The sequence below is a fragment of the Polypterus senegalus genome, chromosome 5, assembly GCF_016835505.1.
Source record: "Polypterus senegalus isolate Bchr_013 chromosome 5, ASM1683550v1, whole genome shotgun sequence".
Classification (NCBI taxonomy): domain Eukaryota; kingdom Metazoa; phylum Chordata; class Cladistia; order Polypteriformes; family Polypteridae; genus Polypterus; species Polypterus senegalus.
Window position 1 is genome coordinate 165,354,663 of NC_053158.1, and position 22,576 is coordinate 165,377,238.

A 22,576-nucleotide genomic window follows, 5' to 3' on the forward strand; every position below is an offset into this window, starting at 1 on the left:
GTCTTTAGAAATTTCTTAATTTGGCAAAAGGTAATTTTAACCCATGTTCTTTAAGAAAAATCAGAAGTATGAGAATGAATGTTAGTTAATCAAACCTCAGATGAGTTTAATCAGTCTAACGGTGACACCTTTCATTCTGTTCTGAAACCAGGGCATGGTGACTGCGAGTGCAGGGTGTGCAAATGTTATCCTAACTATACAGGCAGTGCCTGTGACTGCTCATTGGACACATCTACATGTTTAGCAAAGAATGGACAAATCTGTAATGGCCGGGGAATTTGTGAATGTGGCACCTGCAAATGTACTGATCCCAAATTTCAGGGCCCAACATGTGAGATATGCCCTACCTGTCCAGGAGTGTGCACTGAGCACAAGTAAGTCAGCTTCTCTGATATCTAAACTTGTTTAGAAAGTTTCTATGTAGGTGTTTTAACTTTAAATATCATTAATTATTTAACATTTTTTTTAGCTTTTAGTGGTGTTCACATTTCATTATCAATTAATGTATTAAATGTTATGCTTTATTCTCAGATATTAAAGTCTGGGATTAAAAGTGATGCAGACTTTTTTGGCAGACAAACTTTAACAAAAATAGTTTTAAAGGTAACACTGTTTCAGTATGCAGAACGTCTAGTGTCTTTGACATCTGGAAGCCTGAACCTACCAATATTCAGATTTGCCCGATATTATTTAAAATCTGTCGTCATTTGTCAAGAAAGAAGAAAACTTATGCAGTTTAATGAAATCTGGGTGGGGGTTCTATCACTGAGTCATTTTCATTAACTAAATCCTGAAGGAGTTACACCATGCTTTAGCATTTATATTTTTCATTTTTATTTCATTTAACAACAGTTCCTTAGATGGGACTAGTGTGATTATATTCATACATTTATTATATTTTGTGCAATTATAGGATACGATGTGCGTATCTTAATTCACTTACAGGCAAAGAAAATTATTTAAAAAGTGCAGTCTTTGCTTTTTGTTTCTTTTGATATTTGTTGTTTTGTTCATTTATGATTTAACCTAAATTAAAGTAAAGCATTTCACTTTTGAAATATATATTAGAGAGAACTGTGTTTTAATATAACTTCTTCACACCTGTAGGGAATGTGTGCAGTGTCGGGCATTTGAAACTGGAGAGAAGAGAGAAACATGTCCAACAGAATGCATGTACTTCAACCTGACAAAAGTGAGCAACAGAGACAAGCTGCCTCAGCCAGGCCAGGCATCTGCCCTAACTCACTGCAAAGAACGAGATGCTCGAGACTGCTGGTTCTACTTTACCTATGCCGTTAACAATTCTGAAAGTGACATTCATGTTCATGTAGTGGAAAAACCAGGTAAATGACATTATAAAATATATTAAAGGAGCATAATATGTTCCATAGACTATACAACAAACACATTCATATTATAAAAATGTGTGCCATGCTTTTTTAAAAATGGACTCCTCATGCTTTCCAATGCATCAGTCTTTCTGTTTTTAAATATTTTATTAACAAAATAATCAGTAGACATGTTTTTTTTTTAAATTCATGGGTTTGCATGTTTGAAAATGTTACCACGTTGAAAAATAAGGCAAGCATAAGTATGTAATAATTCTTTGCATTTATATAGCGCTTTTCTCACTACTCAAAGCACTCAGCAATTGCAGGTTAAGGGCCTTGCTCAAGGGCCCAACAGAGCAGAGTCCATTTTTGGCATTTACAGGTTTCGAACCGGCAACCTTCCGATTGCCAGTGTAGAAATGGCACTTAGAAACTTGTAAGTTTCAATCATTCATTTCCTGAATATGCTTTAAGGAGCTTATCACGCCAGCATGGTTTACATAATAGCAACCAGCCCTGAAATGCAAGTTCACATACAGCTTTTCAATTACTAACTCACTAGGTACAGCCTAGATATACCAAAAAATTAACAATATGCAGATTTTAAAGGGAACAAGTCCTGAGTCTAAGGAAAGAGGTGCAAACACATAAATTCAGCTTAAAAGGCCAGTTAGTAAACTAGAGTCTTGCTGTACGTTTTTTAAGTTATATTAAAATGGGCAAATGCATTTGGAAAAACGCACATACTTTTTATGACCTATTTATTCAATACTGTTTTTGTGAAAGTCATTTCTATGTCATGTATGTTATTTGAAGAGAGAGACTGATTATTGGAAACTTCTGTTTTCTTCTTTTCTATTTTCTCAGTATAATTTAAAATAAAAATTTCTTGGCTTCCATGCTAATTATGGTTTGCCTAGCACACCATGTCCCTCTTATTGCAGTCTTTCACTTTATCATGCATCGTATCGTGTTTACATGCACAAACATAATCATGTTAAGGTGAATAACCTGGTTTAGACAGAATCTGGTTTCTTAGTAATCCATGTTTACAGCATAAGTAATCTTCTGGTGTACCCCTTTGGCAAAACACTTATTCTTGTGTTTTATATGTTTAGTCAAATTAACGCTTTATTTATAGGTTTCTTTTACTGAATTGTATGCAGCAAAGTCTGTCCTGAAAAGGACACAGTAGATGTGCTTCTTGTCATACACCCAGTGCTGCTGGAATAATAATAGCAAAGTATTTTTACTTCAATAAATATTGCATTACATAACTCCTTACTTTAAAAAGAAGTCAGACTACATAACACATGATACTTTTACTATGTTACCCTACTGCTCACGATTGTGTTGCTAAGCGCACTGTTCATCCAACTTATCAGTATAAATTTAGTGATATCTGAAATATTGAGAAATATTTTTTCAGGCAGGAGACAGAATAATGTGATCACCAGAACAATAGCTTCTGGAAATGTATTTTTTGTGTATGCTTCTGCCAGTGGCTACTGAAAGCGTGTACAAAGAAAATACATGTGCAGGCTGATGGATTACAGCAGACATGCGCAAGCTATCAAAAATCCCCGACAGTAACCCATTTACATTGCCACATAATGTGATTTTTATCTACGGAGAAATCTAACCTCCGTTAATCTTGTTTCTCCGTGGCCATTAACCAGATTTCTCTAATTGGAATATGAGTTTGCATGGTATTTTAGAAATCCTGTTTCTGTAAACGATCAGGTTATTGAAGTACATGTAAACGTGCTGAGTATGGCATTTCAGTAATTTTAATAGCAGTAATTTAATTAACATTAGTCCTGGGGTGCAGCATTCAAGTGGCTGTCTAAAGAAATTTAATCCACCAAGTAAGTGGTCAGTGATGATCCATCTGCTTAATGTATTTGCATTTCCTTTTTTTCTTTAAAAAGAGTGCCCCTCTGGTCCTGACATAGTTCCCATTGTGGCTGGTGTGGTTGCTGGCATTGTACTGATTGGCCTTGCTCTCCTGCTTATTTGGAAACTTCTCATGATCATCCATGACAGAAGAGAGTTTGCCAAGTTCGAAAAGGAAAAGATGAATGCCAAGTGGGATACTGTAAGTGTTCCTTGCTTTAATTTTTTTCCTTTTTGTAAAGTAACTGAGTTAAGTGATCATTTTCATTTGACCTTCACAAAAGTTTTTTTTTAAACTTTTTACTAAAAACTGCAATGGAGGTTAATGTGATTGTGATATGTAAATTAATAGAGAATAAAAAAAATGATGCTTCTTTCTCCTTATGCCTTGTATGTACCTGTATAGTTGCCACATATGCTTCATCTTACTTTCCTCCTCCTATACTTTTACTTCTTTGCTGTTTTCTTTTCTTTTTTGTTTAAGAATTTTTTCTGTCTCATTGCTTTGTGTTTCATTTATTTAAACTTTTATCACATTTTCTGCTTTAGCAAGAGAATCCAATATACAAGAGCCCAATTAATAAGTTCCAGAATCCAAACTATGGACGCAAAGCTGCTGCTCTCTGAGTCTCAGTTTGTATTCCTTTCCTTTTCTTTCCACTTTGCTACTGCATGGACTTCTCTGCTGACTCCTCTGCTAAACCTCATTTTGCTTATGCCAGGGGTTGCATATATGTGTGTTAGGAGAATGTGTATAAAATGCAAAGTAGATGGTAATGTGCTATCGGCATTTTATGGTCATTAAATACTAGACAGCAATAACAATAATTACAGTTTACAGTAGTGCATTATGTTTTGTTTTTTTATTCCCTGCTGGTGTGTATAATAACCATACTTTGGTTTGGCAATAATATTATGGCCAGGGCAAAGTTTCTTTTTTTGTTTTTGAGGTCTTTTGTGTAATTTTTATGTACCTATGTGTAGCATAATATTCTCATTCTCAAACCCACCTTCTCCAATTCAGGAATGTGGTGGGCCAGAGCTTATTATCTCTGCATTAGGTACAGTCAGGAACCATCTTTAGATGGAATGGCAGTTTGTCATGGGGCTCACTCATGCACATATCCACACTTGTACATGGTACTTATTAAAGAACCCATGCCAATGCCGGAAAATGTGAAAACTCCACACAGATAGTGAGCAGGCACATGACTGTAATCCATATTGATAAATCTGTGAGGCAGATGCAATTTGACACAAAGTATATGGCATAGTAGTTCCGATTTTGTAACTGTGCAGTGCACTAGGTAGTATAATCTCTCTATTATAAAAAGAAATCCTGGAATGCAAAAACAAGACGACGATGCATGATTTTCTCGGAAGTTCTCAAAAGACATTTAAAAGACCCGCGAGACAAAAGAGACTTGCCACGGAGCATCTCGCGGGGAACGTAAACATGAGACTTAGTGCCAAGAGACTGTCCCAGGGCTGTCTCTTGTAGACGTGGAACATGAGATTCTTGCAAGATACGCCCTACTTACAACAGACATCATGTAAGAGCACATCCATCAAAAAACAGTCAGTTGTGTAAAAGCATGTAGTGCACACACATCCTGTGCTCTCAACACATATAAAGCATACAAGGACAATACGAAGAATAGACACCCAAAGGCGCTGGAGAGAAAAAAAGGCAGATAAGAGATTATGAAACCAGTAAAATTCGAAAGTATTGCAGCGTCCCAGCCAGGTTGCGGCTTTTTTAGTTTTAAGTGACTGTTCGGTCCGATTGAGGGAGGGCGGAGTACAGCACGGAGACTGATAGGCGGGGTATTGGGATTGGGGGGTGAGACGCGGGGGATGAGGGATTGGAGAGGGTGCTAGAAAGTTGTGTTTGGGGTTACGAAGTCAGCGATTGTTCAAGTAAAACTTTTGTGACACTTTATCATGTCAGTCGCTACAGTATCAAAGAAAAGATGCAAAAGATCGCATTACCGCAAAACAAAAGGTGATTAATCATCAGAACCAGGTGTAATTAGAAAAAAGAGCAGGACAAATCGAGGTCAGAAATAAAAGGCAAAGAGTAGACAAAGTCTTTTCGCATTCGCATCATTCTTATGCACAAAACGTGGATTTACACATTAATAGACCATACACTATGAGAATCTGTGGTCCCGCAACAGTTAAAGCAATGACAAGTTGAATTTTAAAGAATACAAAATTCGGTCAGGTGTATATTTATAATCCCGGAGAAGCGATGCAAATTTTAACAGGCAAAAAGAAAGGTAATGTATATATTCCGCGAATAACATTTCACACCAAAGGAGATCGTGATATGCCATTCGTATTAAAATGTTTACAGTTTCCTGTGAGAATAGCTTTTGCTATGACAATCAATAAATCACAGGGACAAACATTAGAAAAAGTCGGATTATTTCTTAGAGAAACAGAAACAATATTCACTCATAGCAGATGCACATTGCATTGTCACAATGTGTCTCTAAAAATATTGTTTTTAATGAAGCTTTAAAGTAAAAGTGCAAGTAATGAAATTGAAACAATTCCAAAGAAAAAAAAAATTTTAATTGTATATCCAATTAACCATACACAGGGGTTGGCGAGCGAAGCGAGCAGGGGGCGAAAAATGCTAAACTGAATATCTAGAGAATTTTTTTTTTTTTTAAACGTATACTCATGTGATGATATTTAGTCATTTATGCAAGAAATATAATTCGCAAGAACACAGATTCCTTTCTTCAGAAAAATTAACGCCTTTTTGAAGTAGTGTTGAAATAAAATCTCTCAGTTGACTTGTCTTTCTATATCCACTTTACTAAAACTGTTATCAATCAACCTTTTATTGACTGCCTTTCACAGAGCACCTTAGTATAAGTCAGTTTACAGCATTCTCAAAGCCATAATTAAAACATACTTTGTGATGGTCTTGGACAAAATAATGATTTAGCCTTGTTTTGCTGAATTTTTTCAAGATCTTTTAACATAAAATGCAATCTGCCAAGTGACCTTGCCAGAGCTTATTAAATCCCAGCTTATGTAAATAAGTTGTTCCTTTTGAACAATAGTAAACTTAAACACTTTTTTATACCTCAGATGATGTTGATGGGTTTGTTCATGTATACACACATGATAAAACGGTGAAGGTTGAGTTTGCAGGAAGAATATTTTGTTGTTTGGCCTGGAAAACCTTTGCAGCCCACCTTAATGAGCATACATTATTCCTATGAAAACCTTCCACCAGGACCTCCTGTTTGGCCATTTTATTCTTCTTTGCCTCCTCTATCTGGGTTTCTAAAGGAATTGGTAGCTCAAGCATGACCACTTGCTTTCTCCAAATACCAGTATAATATCTGTCCCGAGTGTGTTCACTTCAGTGAAATCTGCAAACTGGAGCTGCCTCCCAAGGTTAGCCTTCATTTAATAGAGTTGTACTGTCCCAAGAAATCTTGGCTGGAACTGGGTCTCCTCCCTCAATGTGAAGAAAGTAATAGCCTATTTTCCTGGGTGGAGTAGCTTCCTTCTTTTCATTTTGCTGGACATGGAGCCTGCTAAGAGTTTCTGGGCCAGCAACCCTTTCCAGTACAATACATTTGGAATATGTTATAAGGCACAGGGAAATAAATACTTTTTTTTTTTAATATTGCACTCTGGCAAATGAAGGTATTTATTAAGCTATTTTATAACCTCTCTTGATTAATTTACTTTTCTTAAACAAACACTAAGAAATATGCCCATTTTACATTGTACATTAGAATACATCGGGTTCAATCTAACTTTCTTCCCAAAATTGTATCCTTTTGCCACTGTTAAACTCTGTATTTTTAAACAAATGAATTGCCTTCACACACATTTCCCAAGGATTTAAGATTAGCTAATGTTATGGTATTGAAAAACTTATTTGCAATTAATGCGAAATACGAAAATATTATTTTCTCACTTAGTGTTCCTTTTTACTTTATTTTATAGAAGTCACAGATTCAAGTTTAACTGGTTTCTCCATTTCTAAGGTTTTTCACTACACGTCTTCATACTTCATTAATATTAAGTGTGCAGTGTAACTACATAAACCTCCGAAAAATTAGAAAATAATATTGTGAGTTATACAATAAAATAACATACTATGAACTGTTACTTTTGTAAACCAAGCTTACCAAGACACATTTTTCTAAATATTTATATGTACTATTTTTTTAAGATAATTCTCTCAAAGCATTTAATATGTTTTTGTCAACATGTGTTGTAAAAAGAACTTGTTTGATTGCCCACACCTGAGCTTCCATTGTTTTAAAGTACAACTGAAAATACATGCGTGGTGTTAGGATTGTTAAATACTGCCCTCTTGTGCTGTAGTGTGATAAAGGAAAAATACATTACAATACTTCACTCCTTTTCCATTTGAACGGATTCACTAGAGTGGATAAGCACATACTGCTCCTTTCAGTAACTTTATACAATATTCAGTTTAAAATGTGTAATTATTGTACTAAATTAACTTCTTTAAACTATTTTTTATTTATTTTTTATATACAAAAAATGTCTTCTATATGCATCCTCTGCTATATTAGAAGGTAAATTCATTGGGTGTATGGGGGCATGCATGGGCATCTGCAGAAAATTTTGCAGGGGAACACAAAGTTTTCTGTGAGCCACAAAATTAAGAAATGTTCACTGAGAGTAATAAAATTAATAAGATAGTGATAAGCCATTTATTTGGTTAGTATTTAACAGCAATTTTAGAAAATAACCCCAAATAACATCTCTCTACGTCCGTGATCTTAAAAGGCATTTTTTAATAATCATTTTAGTTAGTGATATTACATATTCCAATAAACTGGTAAACTGTAAAATTGTGCGGTTGAATAGAGTAGACAATTATTTGCACGTGTAACTGGTGTTCACTGTACACTCTATTCTGGCTTTTTATTACTTACATCTGTGACATTCATATGTTTTGAGCAAGATGTATGTCTTTGGTGAAAGTAGTGAGTTTGACATCTTTTCTCTACTTTGATTATCTAAGTTCATCTCATCCTCTTATCTGCTTTTCTTGGTAAGGATCGTGCACTTTGATTGTATGCGAGGTAAATAATTTTTGCTTAAACAGCAAATGTGGTCATCACTTATTTTTTCTGAACTTGCTCTTAACCTTGAAACTTCATTCTATAGGTGAATACATTACGCACGCCCAAATAAATCTACATCTAACATACTTGTCCTCAGTCAAGTTTTCACACTTGCCACTGTGTTAAATGATTTTTCAACTCTGCAAGTCATTCCACGCAATGTTTAAGCAATAACAATGGCTTGTCAAATGCAAAGAAAAATTAGTGAACTTCAGCAAGTCCATAGTCTGATATTTTCACATCAAAAAGTGTTTGAAAACAACTGAAGACTGTAGTCATACTGACTTTTTGCCTGCATTAACTTCAATAAAGTTCAGTGCATTTGGAAGGTGGAGGGGGTCAGAGCATTGTGTGTACTTCACTGTGACGTGAGCCACTGGCCAACTCTGCTCGAGCTGCTGCTGTGGCCATGGAGGTCAGTTATTGACTGGGTTAATAAAATGTCCACACATTTGGAAGCACCTGTGTGTACAGCTCACAGGAAGGTTTCTGCATGATAAAAGGAACTTAAAATACTAATTACTTACAGTATTTGTTTAAGCGTTCATAGACTCAATAGTGTATATGTTTAGTTGCAGTACTATTGTTAACACAACAATTGTATTCCTTTTTGGAAACTATGTTTCATTTAAAACTCTTGATGAATGGTTTGTAACATTTAGTAAAATAAAATTACTGATTTAAAAAAAAAACTGCATTAGGGTGGCAACAGGAGGAGGGATAGTGGAGGTGTAATTACTCTTCTTGTCCATTTTCTTTGTAAACATTTTTCATTTAATAATGAGGCAAAAATACTAACAAAAAATCAAAAGCATAGCACTGCTAAACAGCGACTGCCCCAAAATACATTCCCGCTTGCCACCTTGAAGACGCCCATGGGGTCATGTAAACTACAGAAGGAAACACTCTTGGTTGTTGCAAATGTATATGTTCTCCCAATAATCTCCTAGATTTACATTGTTTTAAGAAAAGCATGCGAGTTAAAACCTAAACAGCTTTGCATTTCTTGTTGCGTGCATTAATAGAGTGGTTGAAGCTGGAATATACCATATTGCCTTCCTTTAATTTTGAATGTTTAATAACGTATTTCTTGGTATTTTTCTTTTTTTTAGGGGGAAAATCCAATTTATAAGAGCGCTGTGACAACTGTGGTCAACCCTAAATATGAGGGCAAATGATGGATTACTGCAATGTAATTTCTTTATTACAACACTGTATGCAAAGTACATTTTAAGGGTTGTTTTTTTGGAAGGGGGGGGTCACAATACGTTAGCATTAAGTTAGGCCACTATTTCAATGATTTTACTAACTTTTTCTATGCAGTTTGAAATGTATAAAGTATGTATAAACTTTTGTTTTTATGTTTTGTATTTTAGGGGTAGGGGAATGGATTCTGGTGGAAGAATTTTTTTTTATTTGTCTGAATGTATGTGTGGGCACAGCTGTGTGTATGTCTGCATGAGTGAGATTTTTGTTAAAGTTTTTTTTGGGGGGGGGATATCTTAGCCAGGTAAACTGACTGTATACCGATAAAAATGCCCGTGCCTTTTCATTTTCCCCATCTTCTCAGATATTCACATCTGCTTGAATATATCACTTATATTATCATGTTTTCTCTTTAATTCATTTTGACTCCTGTGGGGACACCAGGTAAATTGATTGTGTTAGGCAGCCTTGAATGGAAGGAGAGCAGTATCTGTTTGGTTTTAGTAGACTGAGTAAGTGTTTTAAAATAGTTCATGTAAACTTGCAGCTGTTGTTTGAAATTATAATGAATGATAAGGATTTAGTGAAGGAGCACTGGATGGAAAAGGGAGTGAAAATTGAAACCTGGAAAGTTTTTTGACTAAGCATTTAATACAAACTTCTGTCAAAATTGTCCTAATTTTTCCCAGAAGTGCCAGCAAGGTCACCTTATGTACCGGAAGCCTTATTTTTAATGTTACTGCGTTGGCTCTTTTTTGTATTTTTAAAAGGTGCCTAAGAGTAATTCATCAAAGTGTGTTAATCCAGGTCTGAGCTGACATTTCGTTTTGCTATGTTTTCTTAGGTTTTTGTTTCTTTTTAATACAAACGTCAGTGTTACAACAAAAATTCTTAAAACGGGCTTAATCATTGAAGTGTTCTATGTACAACACGCATTACCTTGTTTTTAAAGTGCCTTTTATTTTAGCATTTTGTTCACTTTTACAAAACTGTTAAGGAAATTATTTATTAAATAAAAATACCAAAAATGACCATGCCACAACTGCATTTTTTTCATGTGTGTTTATTAAGTGTTCAGATTTGTTTTCTTGCAGACTTTTACAAAGTATACAGCATGCATTGGGAACACATGTTTTGCTTTTGGTGCATCCTGTTCAGTACTTGAAGCTTGTGGTTCATTACATGTCATGTGTAGTGGATTTAATTATATGTGAATTGTTTAAGCATTATCAAATATAACAACAATCTTGATGAAAACAGGCTACTCAGACCAGCATCATTTCTACATTTCTATTCACCTAACCTCTTCACAAGTCCCGAAAGAACTACTATCCACCACGTAACTTGATAATTTTATGATTCTGTATTTGAAAACACTTTGTAATATTTGTGTGAAATGTAACCTTAACCAGCTCCCTTCCATCTATGACTGACCTCTTATTCAAGAACTCATTTTAAAGTAATAGCTGGAACCCACTATACAAATTTAAGTAGTTTGATCATGTCTTCTCTTAACCTAGGTTTTCAGACACTGAAAATGTTCAACTCTTTGAGTCTGTTGTCATAGCTCATACCTCATATTCATGGGGCAATCTAGTTCTCAACTCATGACTTTCTCTGGTGCTGATGGACGATATCCTCCACAATCGGCAACTGATTATTTACATCATTGTTGAACATTATTTTGCCAATGATATGAACCTTGTGAATGAACACATTGTAAATGCCCTGTTTATACAAGAGTAAATCGTTAAGTAAAAAAAAAATTTTAATTATGCACTAACTGCAACATGCTCAAGAGGCTTATGGATAGTTTGAACACATACCAGAGTCAAATGAACATGGCCGCTCAGCTGCGGGATTGCACAGTTGTTGATCAACGTGCCGTAATTAGATTACTTTGAGCAGAGTGAAACCTCCTTAAATTCACAGAAGAATTAGGTTCAACATGGTGTGTATGCCAGAGGTTTGTATGTTTAACACCTGTTTATGGATTATGAAGGCACACAGTGGAAGGCCTATGAAGCATGACGAAAGGTGTTGCATATTCTACAATGCGGTGAGTATGCTGCATCTAAGCTAATGGTGTGCCATAGTCATTATGGATGTGCAAACAAAGTTAAGACTGGTGAGATGAAATCATGCTTGGATTGTTCAGTGACCGCCAATGGCTGTCCACTCCCTGGATGCATCACCTCACATTTAACTATGTTTGTGGAAGACTGCAGCCTCTGTTGAGATCATATCCATCAAAACTTGTGTCTCAGTGGTGTTATTTTGTCTTGGCACTGATGCTGCCTTTAACACTTTATCCTGTTGTTTTGGATAGGCAAACCATCAGTAAGCCAGTGTGGTTGGAAAGTGTGTTGTTTCCTGTGATTAGCTCTATAGGAGGTGTACATCAGTCTCCCGCGAGAGAAGCGACTCTGGAAACCAGGCAGCTCCTTTCAAAGCCACCCATAATTTTACAAAGTTCAGCAATGCAACTGACTAGTCACATATCTCCATCACTGCCCCAACAGAATTATTACAACCAAAGGGGAATACCACCGAGGTCCTGGGGCCTCATGCATAACGCGGTGCATAGAATTCACACTCTTAACATGGCGTACGGACAAAAGCGGAAATGTGTTTGCGCACAAAAAAATCCAACTTCCATGTTCTTCCACTACATAAATCCCGGTCAGTGTGAAAAGTAACGCACATGCACGCGCCTGCTGTCCCACCCTGTCTCCTCCCAGAATTACGCCTCTTTGAATATGAAAATCGGTATAAATAGCCCTTAAGTCCAGCGTTCTGTGAAAAGGCAATGGCAAAAGCACGGGGGGAAATAGAAGAATTTCAGCAAATACCAAGTGGAGGCAAGGAAAGACGTACTATTTGTTGGTTTAAACAGTGGTATAAACAACAAAAGGAAATTGATCGAGTGACATAAGAGTGTCTGAGAAACTCGAAAGCTCAAGTTCACAAAGTTGCACAGTGCCCGAAATAAAGAAGTTGTCAGATATCAAAGTGGCCGTAAAAAGGCGAGTCGTAGCCCACGTGTGAGTGTCATATGAAAGCTTATTAGGGTACAGAAAAAAAAGATAGGTACACAGTGGGGAAAAAAGCACGAAATGTCAACTTTAATCTCTAAATTTCCACTTTAATCACGTAGTTTATTTTGTCATTAAAGTAGAAATCATAAATTTCATCATAAAATCGTTTAATTTACTAGTTTCTCAAATCCCATCATAACTAAAATAGCATGTTAAATGCTTTGTTTTACATTTGATCTTCTATGTGCTCTGTGTGTGAATCACTACATGCTTCCTAAACCGGCTTTCTCTACCTCCGAAAGGACTTAAAATCCATTACATTCATGATATTACAGTTCTCTGAATAACTAAAATACTGAGATGTATACTTGATATCATTTTCATGATGACAGAAATTAAAGCATGTTATTAAACATAGGAACACGGTGGCGCAGTGATTGTTCATGCCTCTCGCAAGATGCTTGCTGCTCCATGTGCTACCTTCGATGAAATAATTTATTGCAGCAGTCTCTTTCAAACGTACTAACCTCCAAATCCTGTCCTTACTTTTCTTTCTCCAAATACCCAATCGCCACACAATCAGCTCTGTAATATACGTTAAGCCATCTGTAAGCTTAGAACACAGATTCTTCAAAACTTTTACGGAACATTGAAATATCTTTGTAGTACATGTTCAATTATTCTATCCATCCAGTGTCGCGCCAGTCCCAGCAAGAATAGAGCATGAGGCAGGAACAATCGCTGAATGGAGCGCCAGCTCCTTGCTAGCGCTGCGACACAGTGTTCTCACATGTTTATTAACAATATAGATTAATTAAATTAAGTTAGTTTTTTTTTTGCTGCATTTCATCTTAAAAATTATATCGTCATCATATATAAACACACGCTTTATAAAGTGGCTCAGGTCGAGCAATATAACTATCGCAAGTTTACAGTGAGGTAATTGTACTTTTAAGTACAAACAGTTCTACAAGGAGCACTTGAAGGACTGAGTACGTTTATAGTTCTTGGGATGAAACTGTTTCTGAACCACAAGGAAAGGCTCGGAAGCGTTTGCCATATGAAAGCAGTTCAATAGACAGCATGTCTGAGGCAGCGTGTGCTTGATGCTGTATACCGATAATTCTCTTTCCAATCCCCATTCAGATACAGTGATATAAATACTCAGAGTGGTGCAGTGAGAGTAATATGAAAAAGATGATCCGCTGTGGCAACTCCTAATAGGAGCAGCTGAAAGAGGAAGAAGGTGCAGTAAGAGTAACAACGCTAAAGCAGCTATTGTATTTAGAATAGTTTGACCATTCTGTGGAATTATATTGTTACAGGTTAATTAAAATCAGATGCATTAAACTAATAAACAATATGCAGTAATTTCAGTATACAGTATTTATAAAGCCACATCAGGGATGTGGATCTAAAAAAGAAAGGGAAACCACACTCGAACAGTAGCACTGCTTTGACGCTGGGTGCCACCAGTCTGCAAAACCGAGCGTAGAACTTGCGTATAACAGGGTATGAGCTACTGTGGAAATCTGCGTGGCTTTACACCAAGTTTAGGTTTTATACATCGCAATTTGACCATGGAAACGTTTGTACGTAACATTTTTGTGCGTGCGCACCGTTTATACATGAGGCCCCTGGTCATTGACTCCTTGGGAAGTGTTGAAGTCTTAGCAAGAATAATATACTCACCTAAAGGATTATTAGGAACACCTGTTCAATTTCTCAATAATGCAATTATCTAATCAACCAATCACATGGCAGTTGCTTCAATGCATTTAGGGGTGTGGTCCTGGTCAAGACAATCTCCTGAACTCCAAACTGAATGTCAGAATGGGAAAGAAAGGTGATTTAAGCAATTTTGAGCGTGGCATGGTTGTTGGTGCCAGACGGGCCGGTCTGAGTATTTCACAATCTGCTCAGTTACTGGGATTTTCACGCACAACCATTTCTAGGGTTTACAAAGAATGGTGTGAAAAGGGAAAAACATCCAGTATGCGGCAGTCCTGTGGGCGAAAATGCCTTGTTGATGCTAGAGGTCAGAGAAGAATGGGCCGACTGATTCAAGCTGATAGAAGAGCAACTTTGACTAAAATAACCACTCGTTACAATCGAGGTATGCAGCAAAGCATTTGTGAAGCCACAACACGCACAACCTTGAGGCGGATGGGCTACAACAGCAGAAGACCCCACCGGGTACCTCTCATCTCCACTACAAATAGGAAAAAGAGGCTACAATTTGCACAAGCTCACCAAAATTGGACAGTTGAACACTGGAAAAATGTTGCCTGGTCTGATGAGTCTCGATTTCTGTTGAGACATTCAAATGGTAGAGTCAGAATTTGGCGTAAACAGAATGAGAACATGGATCCATCATGCCTTGTTACCACTGTGCAGGCTGGTGATGGTGGTGTAATGGTGTGGGGGATGTTTTCTTGGCACACTTTAGGCCCCTTAGTGCCAATTGGGCATTGTTTAAATGCCACGGGCTACCTGAGCATTGTTTCTGACCATGTCCATCCCTTCATGACCACCATGTACCCATCCTCTGATGGCTATTTCCAGCAGGATAATGCACCATGTCACAAAGCTCGAATCATTTCAAATTGGTTTCTTGAACATGACAATGAGTTCACTGTACTAAAACGGCCCCCACAGTCACCAGATCTCAACCCAATTGAGCATCTTTGGGATGTGGTGGAACGGGAGCTTCGTGCCCTGGATGTGCATCCCACAAATCTCCAACTGCAAGATGCTATCCTATCAATATGGGCCAACATTTCTAAAGAATGCTTTCAGCACCTTGTTGAATCAATGCCAACGTAGAATTAAGGCAGTTCTGAAGGCGAAAGGGGGTCAAACACCGTATTAGTATGGTGTTCCTAATAATCCTTTAGGTGAGTGTATGTATTACACTATAAAGTGAAACTTGGAAAGAATTGGTAAAGCAAGCATATGTTAACATTTATTCACATAATTAATGTGAAACAGCTGTGGTACATTGTGCTCTTCTTGCATTGCCCTGTTTGTTTTGTGCTTTTTCCAAACCCAAAAGTGCTAATAATTAATGGCTGGTGAGATGAGCCTTTGGCACTTGTACCAGCAGCATTGGCTAAACTGGCATAGTCACTAAAGTCTGTAATAACCGAGTTTGTCATTTGTGACTCATTCACATCAATAACATTCCTGCTTAGCCAACAAATTAGTTTGGTGAAATTTTTACCTCATGCTCATAGAGTATGCCTTGAAGCCAAAGTGTTGCCAGATTAGCCAGGTTGATTTCTTCTTAGCTAACAGTTCGCCCATCAAAAATGAGATACTTTTGCAATTTGTTACACCACTTGGTTTTTTAACAAGGAGAGCACCCTGAGGCTAAATTGAAAATGACAGGAGATGAAGAATTGCAATTTTAGCTTAATCAGTTAAGATGGTGATGTTCATACTTCCACCCTGGCAAATAACAAACCCTGTCAATCATCAATGTTTAAAGGAGCAAATAATCAGTCTGAAAATTCATGAATATATGTTGTTCCAACATATGTTGTAATTTTTTTGTAATATGGAGACCACAACTGAACACATTTTTCAAGATGTGCCTTACTAGTATGCATCATAGCCTGAGAATAACCTCCCTGCATGTGCTTTCAGCCCGGTTCCCCTTTTTAGATGTAGACAGTGATAGATGCATTACAGCTCCCGAGTCCATCTCATAAGATACAACACTTTACATTTATTAACATTCATTTTCATCTGCCACATACCGCCCAAGTGTAAACTCTCCATCCAGGTCTGACTTTATGGATTCTGCTGACTCTAGTGTATCTGCCATTCCACCTAGTTTAGTGTCACCTGCAAATGTTTCCAGCTTGTTAGTTTTACCTTTTTATGTGGTTCATTTAATTATATAATGAGCAGCTGGAAAATGGCACTTTGTAAAATTGGGGAAAATGTTCCTCTGTGCATAAACTTTTTTTCTAGGTATAAGTGAATTTTCCTCCATTTAAACTGTGTGGCTGGAACTCCTACTTAAATCCATTTGATGGCACCTTATTGCAAAAAGCAGGTAACATTCAATGCATTTCTCTAACCAAAATGCTTTAGTACTTCATCGTGTAATCCTTGGTGCATGATGGTTTTTCCAATGCAGTCCTATGTTGACTGCTCTCCAATAAATTTGTTTATGACATGCTGCTCATTATTCTCCTTATTAATTGCTTCCTTTACTTTAACAGCATTTTGACATACCTTATCAGTACATGATCTTGAGTTGTGAATACACAAAGGCAAACAATACACCTGTGGGGAAAATTCAGAAAATGGCCAGTTTGCCATTTAAAGGTCCAACCTTTTCATTTTTGCTAGACTGTCGTTTTTACAGTTGAGTTTAGTTAAGTTTGGTTAGCTTTCTGTCTGCTGAAGTGTCTACTAACCCTTCTATTTTTTTGATTAAGCAAGCTACTTGTACTTGGGTCAGAAATTCAAGTAAAGGAACTTACTGCTTGCAAGAAAATAAATTGTCTATAATGTTTTTGACACTTTAAAACACAAGATTAAAATTGCATTCCCCTACTCTACTGTACTCACAAAACCAGTGGACAGCTTTGCAAACAAGAAGCCCCGGATTACCAAGGAGCTAAAAAGTCTTCTGAATGAGAGGAAGAGGCTTTGAAGTGAGTACTGAAGAAAAAAAACAAGTGAAGGGAAGAGACTTGCACCATTATTCTTTTTCAAATTGCATTCCTTTAATTTATATTCCATGTATATATTCAAAGCACTCCATACTGGCATAAATCATCAGGACTAATCGGCGTGTTGGAGGGCAAATGCAAAGGAGAGATCGACACCAGGTATGATCCATGTTCAATTTATTGTAGACTACTGAAGATCAAAAAGGTCAAAAATCACTGACAGGACAACATGCTCAACATCTTCATTTCAACATTAATAAAGACAGTTGCACTTTCTAGAGAGTTGGTCCCAAATACAGTAACTGATGGGTCATTAAGTCTGTTTCCTTGACTGCGTGTCAACTCGACGTTTTTGCCGACCCCCTTCACACTACTTCTTTCTAACCTGATCCACTCTTCTATGCCGACTGGAGTCACCCACTCTCCACAATGGATGCAATGCGTGACACCATTTCCCTTGTTTTTCCCCCCATCTCTGTGAACTACCAATGCAAGTGAGGATCTGTAACTCTGCCAAGCCGCGCAAAAAGGAACCCGCAGTGAGCATCTTAAGTGCTTTATTTTACAGCAGGTACCATACCATTTTACTAGGCCCGCTTAATCCTGAGCAGGTGGACTCGGAGGGCTTGTTTATAGTAACCGCAAGAAGCCTACACAAAGACCGCAACGGAAAGTGTGTGTGTGCGTGGTCAGCAACCAAAACGTATTCATATTTATTGCAGCCCCATCGATCGACGCATTCTTCTGCTCAGATTAATGTTTCTTGTCAATGTCGCATATCTAACAATGTCACTGCAAGGGCGGGTATAACATTGTCGTGAGTGGGAGTGTTTTTCGTGATGGACGAATGCACTTCAAGTATTTTTCATATCTGTCTTACACTGTGATATTCAGTCCTTCGTTCGTTGCACCCGATCCATGTTCACCACTTTGGATACAGCGCTACGTAGTTAGAAAAAAAAAATGAAAACCTGGCGCCCACCAGCTCATGGATGTCTAGTGTCATTTTTGCTGCCGCATCAATTATAAACCTGCCTGTGTGTATACTGTGCGTTGGGTGGAGTGTGGGATCTGAGGCGAGGCATCCCAATCTCTACTGGAACGTTGTCGGTTTGAATCTGAAGTGCCAGAAGCGATTCCACTCCATTGGGCCCTCAAGCAAGGTCCTTAACCTACAATTGCTCAGTCTTGCGTAAGATGTTAACCTGCAGGCAGGACCTCCGACTTGCAGGGAAAACGTGGTAGCATTGGCACTCCAGCTACTGTAAACAAACAAAATAAAAAGCAACTCACTGTTCAATGCCATTTGAACTATCCATCCATCCATCCATTTTCTAACCCGCTGAATCCGAATACAGGGTCACGGGGGTCTGCCATTTGAACTAGTTTGGCGTTACCCGTTGCACTGCTGCACTCGAGTCCTAATTTGGGATCATGAGGTGGTTCGTCATGTGGTGTGCAGCGGGGCTACATAGTAGTAATAGTGCCTGAAGGTCATACTCCCAACCCTTCTCTCTCTGCTTTAAGGGTTAGTTTATACTTACCGCGTAAAGTCGGTGTGCGCGGTCAGGCACCAAAACACATTCATGCTTGCGGATGCCCGGTCGATGCTGTCCTATTCCTACATGATAAACAGATGTACTTTCGACACTTTTGCATGTCTGTCCTGCGCTTTGATGTCAAGTTGTCTCATATTCAGCCCTTCGTTCATCATTCTAGCACACACGTAACCAGCCTCTCGCGAAGTTCACCACTTTGGACACACCTAGCGCGCGCTAACAGCGTGCGGGGGCGTGCCTCTGTGTCTGACGTCACTTTCGTCGAGCGGTCCGTCCATCGCATAGTGAATACAGTACGCGCATACTCACTGGCCAATACAGCGACGCCAGTCCAACTCACCTTCATGTGTTTAGACTGTGGGAGGAAACCGTTGTAGACCGGGGAGAAACTTCACACAGGGACGACCCGGCACGATGCCTTCCCGTATAGTAAGTGTTATTTCCTTAGCGCAATACTAGCCAGTTGTTGTGACTATAGGATGCCCAGGCGTTCCGTTTTCAGGTAATGTGTCGTAGTTAATAATTGAAATATAACGACTTTGCAAGGTATATCAAATCGCACGAGACTCCAGTGGGTCCTCATTTTTAATATATGCCCAACAACGAGAATTGAAAATCCGAGGGAGACGCAGTTTGATCGCATGATTAATAAGATGTGTTCCGGTTTGAGCCATTGAAAACCTGGACACCCTAGTTATGGGCAGCGTGGCATCCTCCTTCCCTAGCTCAAATAATTTTTCCAGTAGGACTGAGAGTTTACAACATGTAACCTAATGTATTAAGACAGTGTTGAGACGGTTAAGACGTGACGCTTAAGCGATATACATCGGCCAAGATTACTTTTACTCATTTGACAGCATGTCTCCGCAAAGAGCTTGCACTTGCGACCCTCGTGCTGTTATAAAGCGCGAAGCACACATTGCGGAAGCTCAGACAATTCGGCCCAGTTGAACAGCCGCTCGGATTTCCAATGCAAGTGAATCAGACGCCGGGCAAAGCTCTCCTCTCTACTGTTGCTTTAGATAAGTTGACTAATAGAATACAAAAAGGAAATCCCATTTGTTAAAGTAAATGTAAGGGAAAGCCGTTATGCAAGCATATATAAAACTGAATACTATTTATTAATATAATTGTAACGAATAACTGCATTTTAATTAATATTAATAGCTAGGCGGGGAAGTTATTTCAGATTCTTTTTCTCTTTTCATAGGGTAATATTGATACTGATTTTATGCTAGTATTGGTCATTTTGTATGAAGTTATTTTTCAATTGCTGATCATTGGACGCAGTTCTACTGGATATACTTTTAAAACTGTTGTGTTTAAGAAAAATTGAACAAGAGTGAGTTACAGACCCTCTACCACTAACACACATCTATCAATGGTATTTTCTCATCACTTGAATTGCAATCTGCAGTGTATCAAAGCTATTGAGCCACCACAAGCCTTTTTGTGTTTAACTTAAAATTAAGGTAGTCTACTAACACATGTAATTACATTCTATTATTGCTTTACTTTTGAATATGACTCATTATTGCAAAACTAATGAACAAAAATATAACTGACTCTTGGATAAAGTAAATAAAACTGCAAAATGCTCCAACTTTCATATCAATTCATTGACTTGCAGAACGCACCTGAATGTTATGCCATGTGCATATTGTCTGACTTGTTTTTATTTTTTACAACGTCGGTTTCCTTCCTGCCATTTTCTTAATCAGTGACCAATTTCTGCTGTTAGTTGAAGTCTTTACCCTTCTTCATTTTAACTACTTTGGTTTTTTTTTTAACACTTGGTCCTCTGCATTGTTTCTTTTTTCTCTAAATGGCAGTCAAACAAAATGAGATGTGAAGTGTGCCAAAGATGACCAGCTCAAATGGGGCTTCAAACTCCTACCAATTTCACGCCACCCAGTTTCTTAATTAGAGGTTGATTCTTGTTGTTAATTATACCTGATATTTAATTCCATGCACTCAAAAAAAGAAAAGAACTAATGGGGATATCCACTTTAAGCATTTACTTTAACTTAATTGTTTGCTGGCATTATGATTTTGTAGTTATACTGACTTACAAATTTTATTAGTGTGACATCTAAAAAAACTTTGTTGAAGGAAAGCAATTATTTTCTTTCAACAGAGGCATAATACGTGTCAAGGATTGTTGTCATTACTCATTTTTTTATGTTAATCTTACTCAAAGTTAACACTTTTTTAAATCCTCAAAGCAAGTATTCTTATTTTCTATTTACACATTTGAATAAAGTTGATTTATCGTAAAATAATGAAGTTTAATGTACATGAGTGTGATATTTTGCAAAAAGAACAGTCCCTTTTGTTGATAACTTTCCAAAGGATCCCCTACATGATTGCAGAGTTGAAAAGAAAGTTAAAGACTTGATTTTGTGGGTTTTGGGTAGATGTGGATGATTTTTAATATTTTTGCTACCCACCTTACATCACAAAAACTTCTCTTCTTTGTTTTTATTGCAACAGTGTAATTAATTTTAAGATTATGCCAAAATTGCAATTAGCCAAAAGAGAACATGTTTACCTTGTGTGGTAATGTGTGAGAACTACACACTTCATAAATGAATCAGTATAAATAGAATTTGAATCTTAATTATATGCAGTGTATGTAGCTAGTTTGCATTTATTTTAAATTTATTTTACTCTGGTCCACCCAAGATTAAGGTACCAGCCCCAGTAGTTTGAGAGTACCAGCAGGTAGCTGTGCCGCATATAAACAGTTTTAGACAGTCCGTGGAAAATTGATAGTACAAATCGTGGTTACTTTAAAATAAACCAATTATTTCTCAGCTATGCTAGTATACATCAGATCTTATCGGAATGAGAGTTATTGCAGGTAAAGTGAAATGCAAGCACTAGTTTACTGTACGACTCGGCTTTAGTTGCTTGAATGTAATCCTTATAACTTTAAGGCTTGACTTGAAGCCTGAAGGTCAGAAGTAGAAGCTTACTTGAGACTTGTGTGTGTAGGACTTCGTCCAATCACTGGAGCATCTTCTGCCCTCACTACGTGTTTATGCACATGGCAATGCAGCAACATAAAAACTCTCATGAAACACCCAGGAAAGCAGTTGAATTCAGGCATTTTAATGAAAGCCGAAAGTGTAAAAGTACAAACAGAATTTTGTCAGCTGAATATACATTCTCCTTAAACATACTTTGCATTTAATACGAAATATTTAAACAGTTTAGTTTAAAATAGGTTAAAAACACATCTTGTCTTTTCTCAATGCAAAGGCAGCTTGTTGCATCATATACAAGTGCATAAAAACAGTCATATATTTTAAAATTCAAACTAAACAGTCATGTAAAATTACCATCAACAACTATAAAATTCAAATAATGTATATAGTGATATAACAAAATATTTACAGATTATGCCTTTACAAGGACACATAAAGAGTGAATACAGGCAGAAGTCTGCCACTTGTTTCTCCATGTGCTGCTTTTTCCAAAATGGAGTCTTAATAACAATGGAAGGAAACACTAGAAACCCCAAAACACAACTAAAAAGGGGAAGAATTGTTTATTGTGCCCCAAAGTAGCACTGGAATGGGGTCCAGTCCATCACAGGTATTTTATCTAAACATTTCTGTTAAAATTCCTGAGATGGACTGGCACCACATCTGATGTTAGCTCCCACTTTACATTCAGTGCTACCAGTACAGTGTGTGATCACTGACAGTCCTCAAT

The 22,576-nt window shown here is 37.4% G+C and overlaps 1 protein-coding gene across 2 annotated transcripts in view; it reads left to right on the plus strand.

The window, feature by feature from the left end:
- Positions 1-9,606, plus strand: part of itgb1a (integrin, beta 1a) — a 91,065-nt gene extending 81,459 nt beyond the window's left edge. Inside the window, exons 13-17 of one of the 2 annotated variants that reach the window (XM_039753570.1) lie at positions 152-374; positions 1,108-1,343; positions 3,263-3,429; positions 3,777-3,860; positions 9,478-9,568. In XM_039753570.1, the coding sequence (XP_039609504.1) occupies positions 152-374; positions 1,108-1,343; positions 3,263-3,429; positions 3,777-3,854 (704 nt within the window). In that variant the 3' untranslated portion in view covers positions 3,855-3,860; positions 9,478-9,568. Of the gene's footprint in view, positions 1-151; positions 375-1,107; positions 1,344-3,262; positions 3,430-3,776; positions 3,861-9,477 lie in introns of both variants that reach the window. The other variant, XM_039753571.1, reaches the window with a different exon arrangement.
- Positions 9,607-22,576: the final 12,970 nt, after the last annotated feature.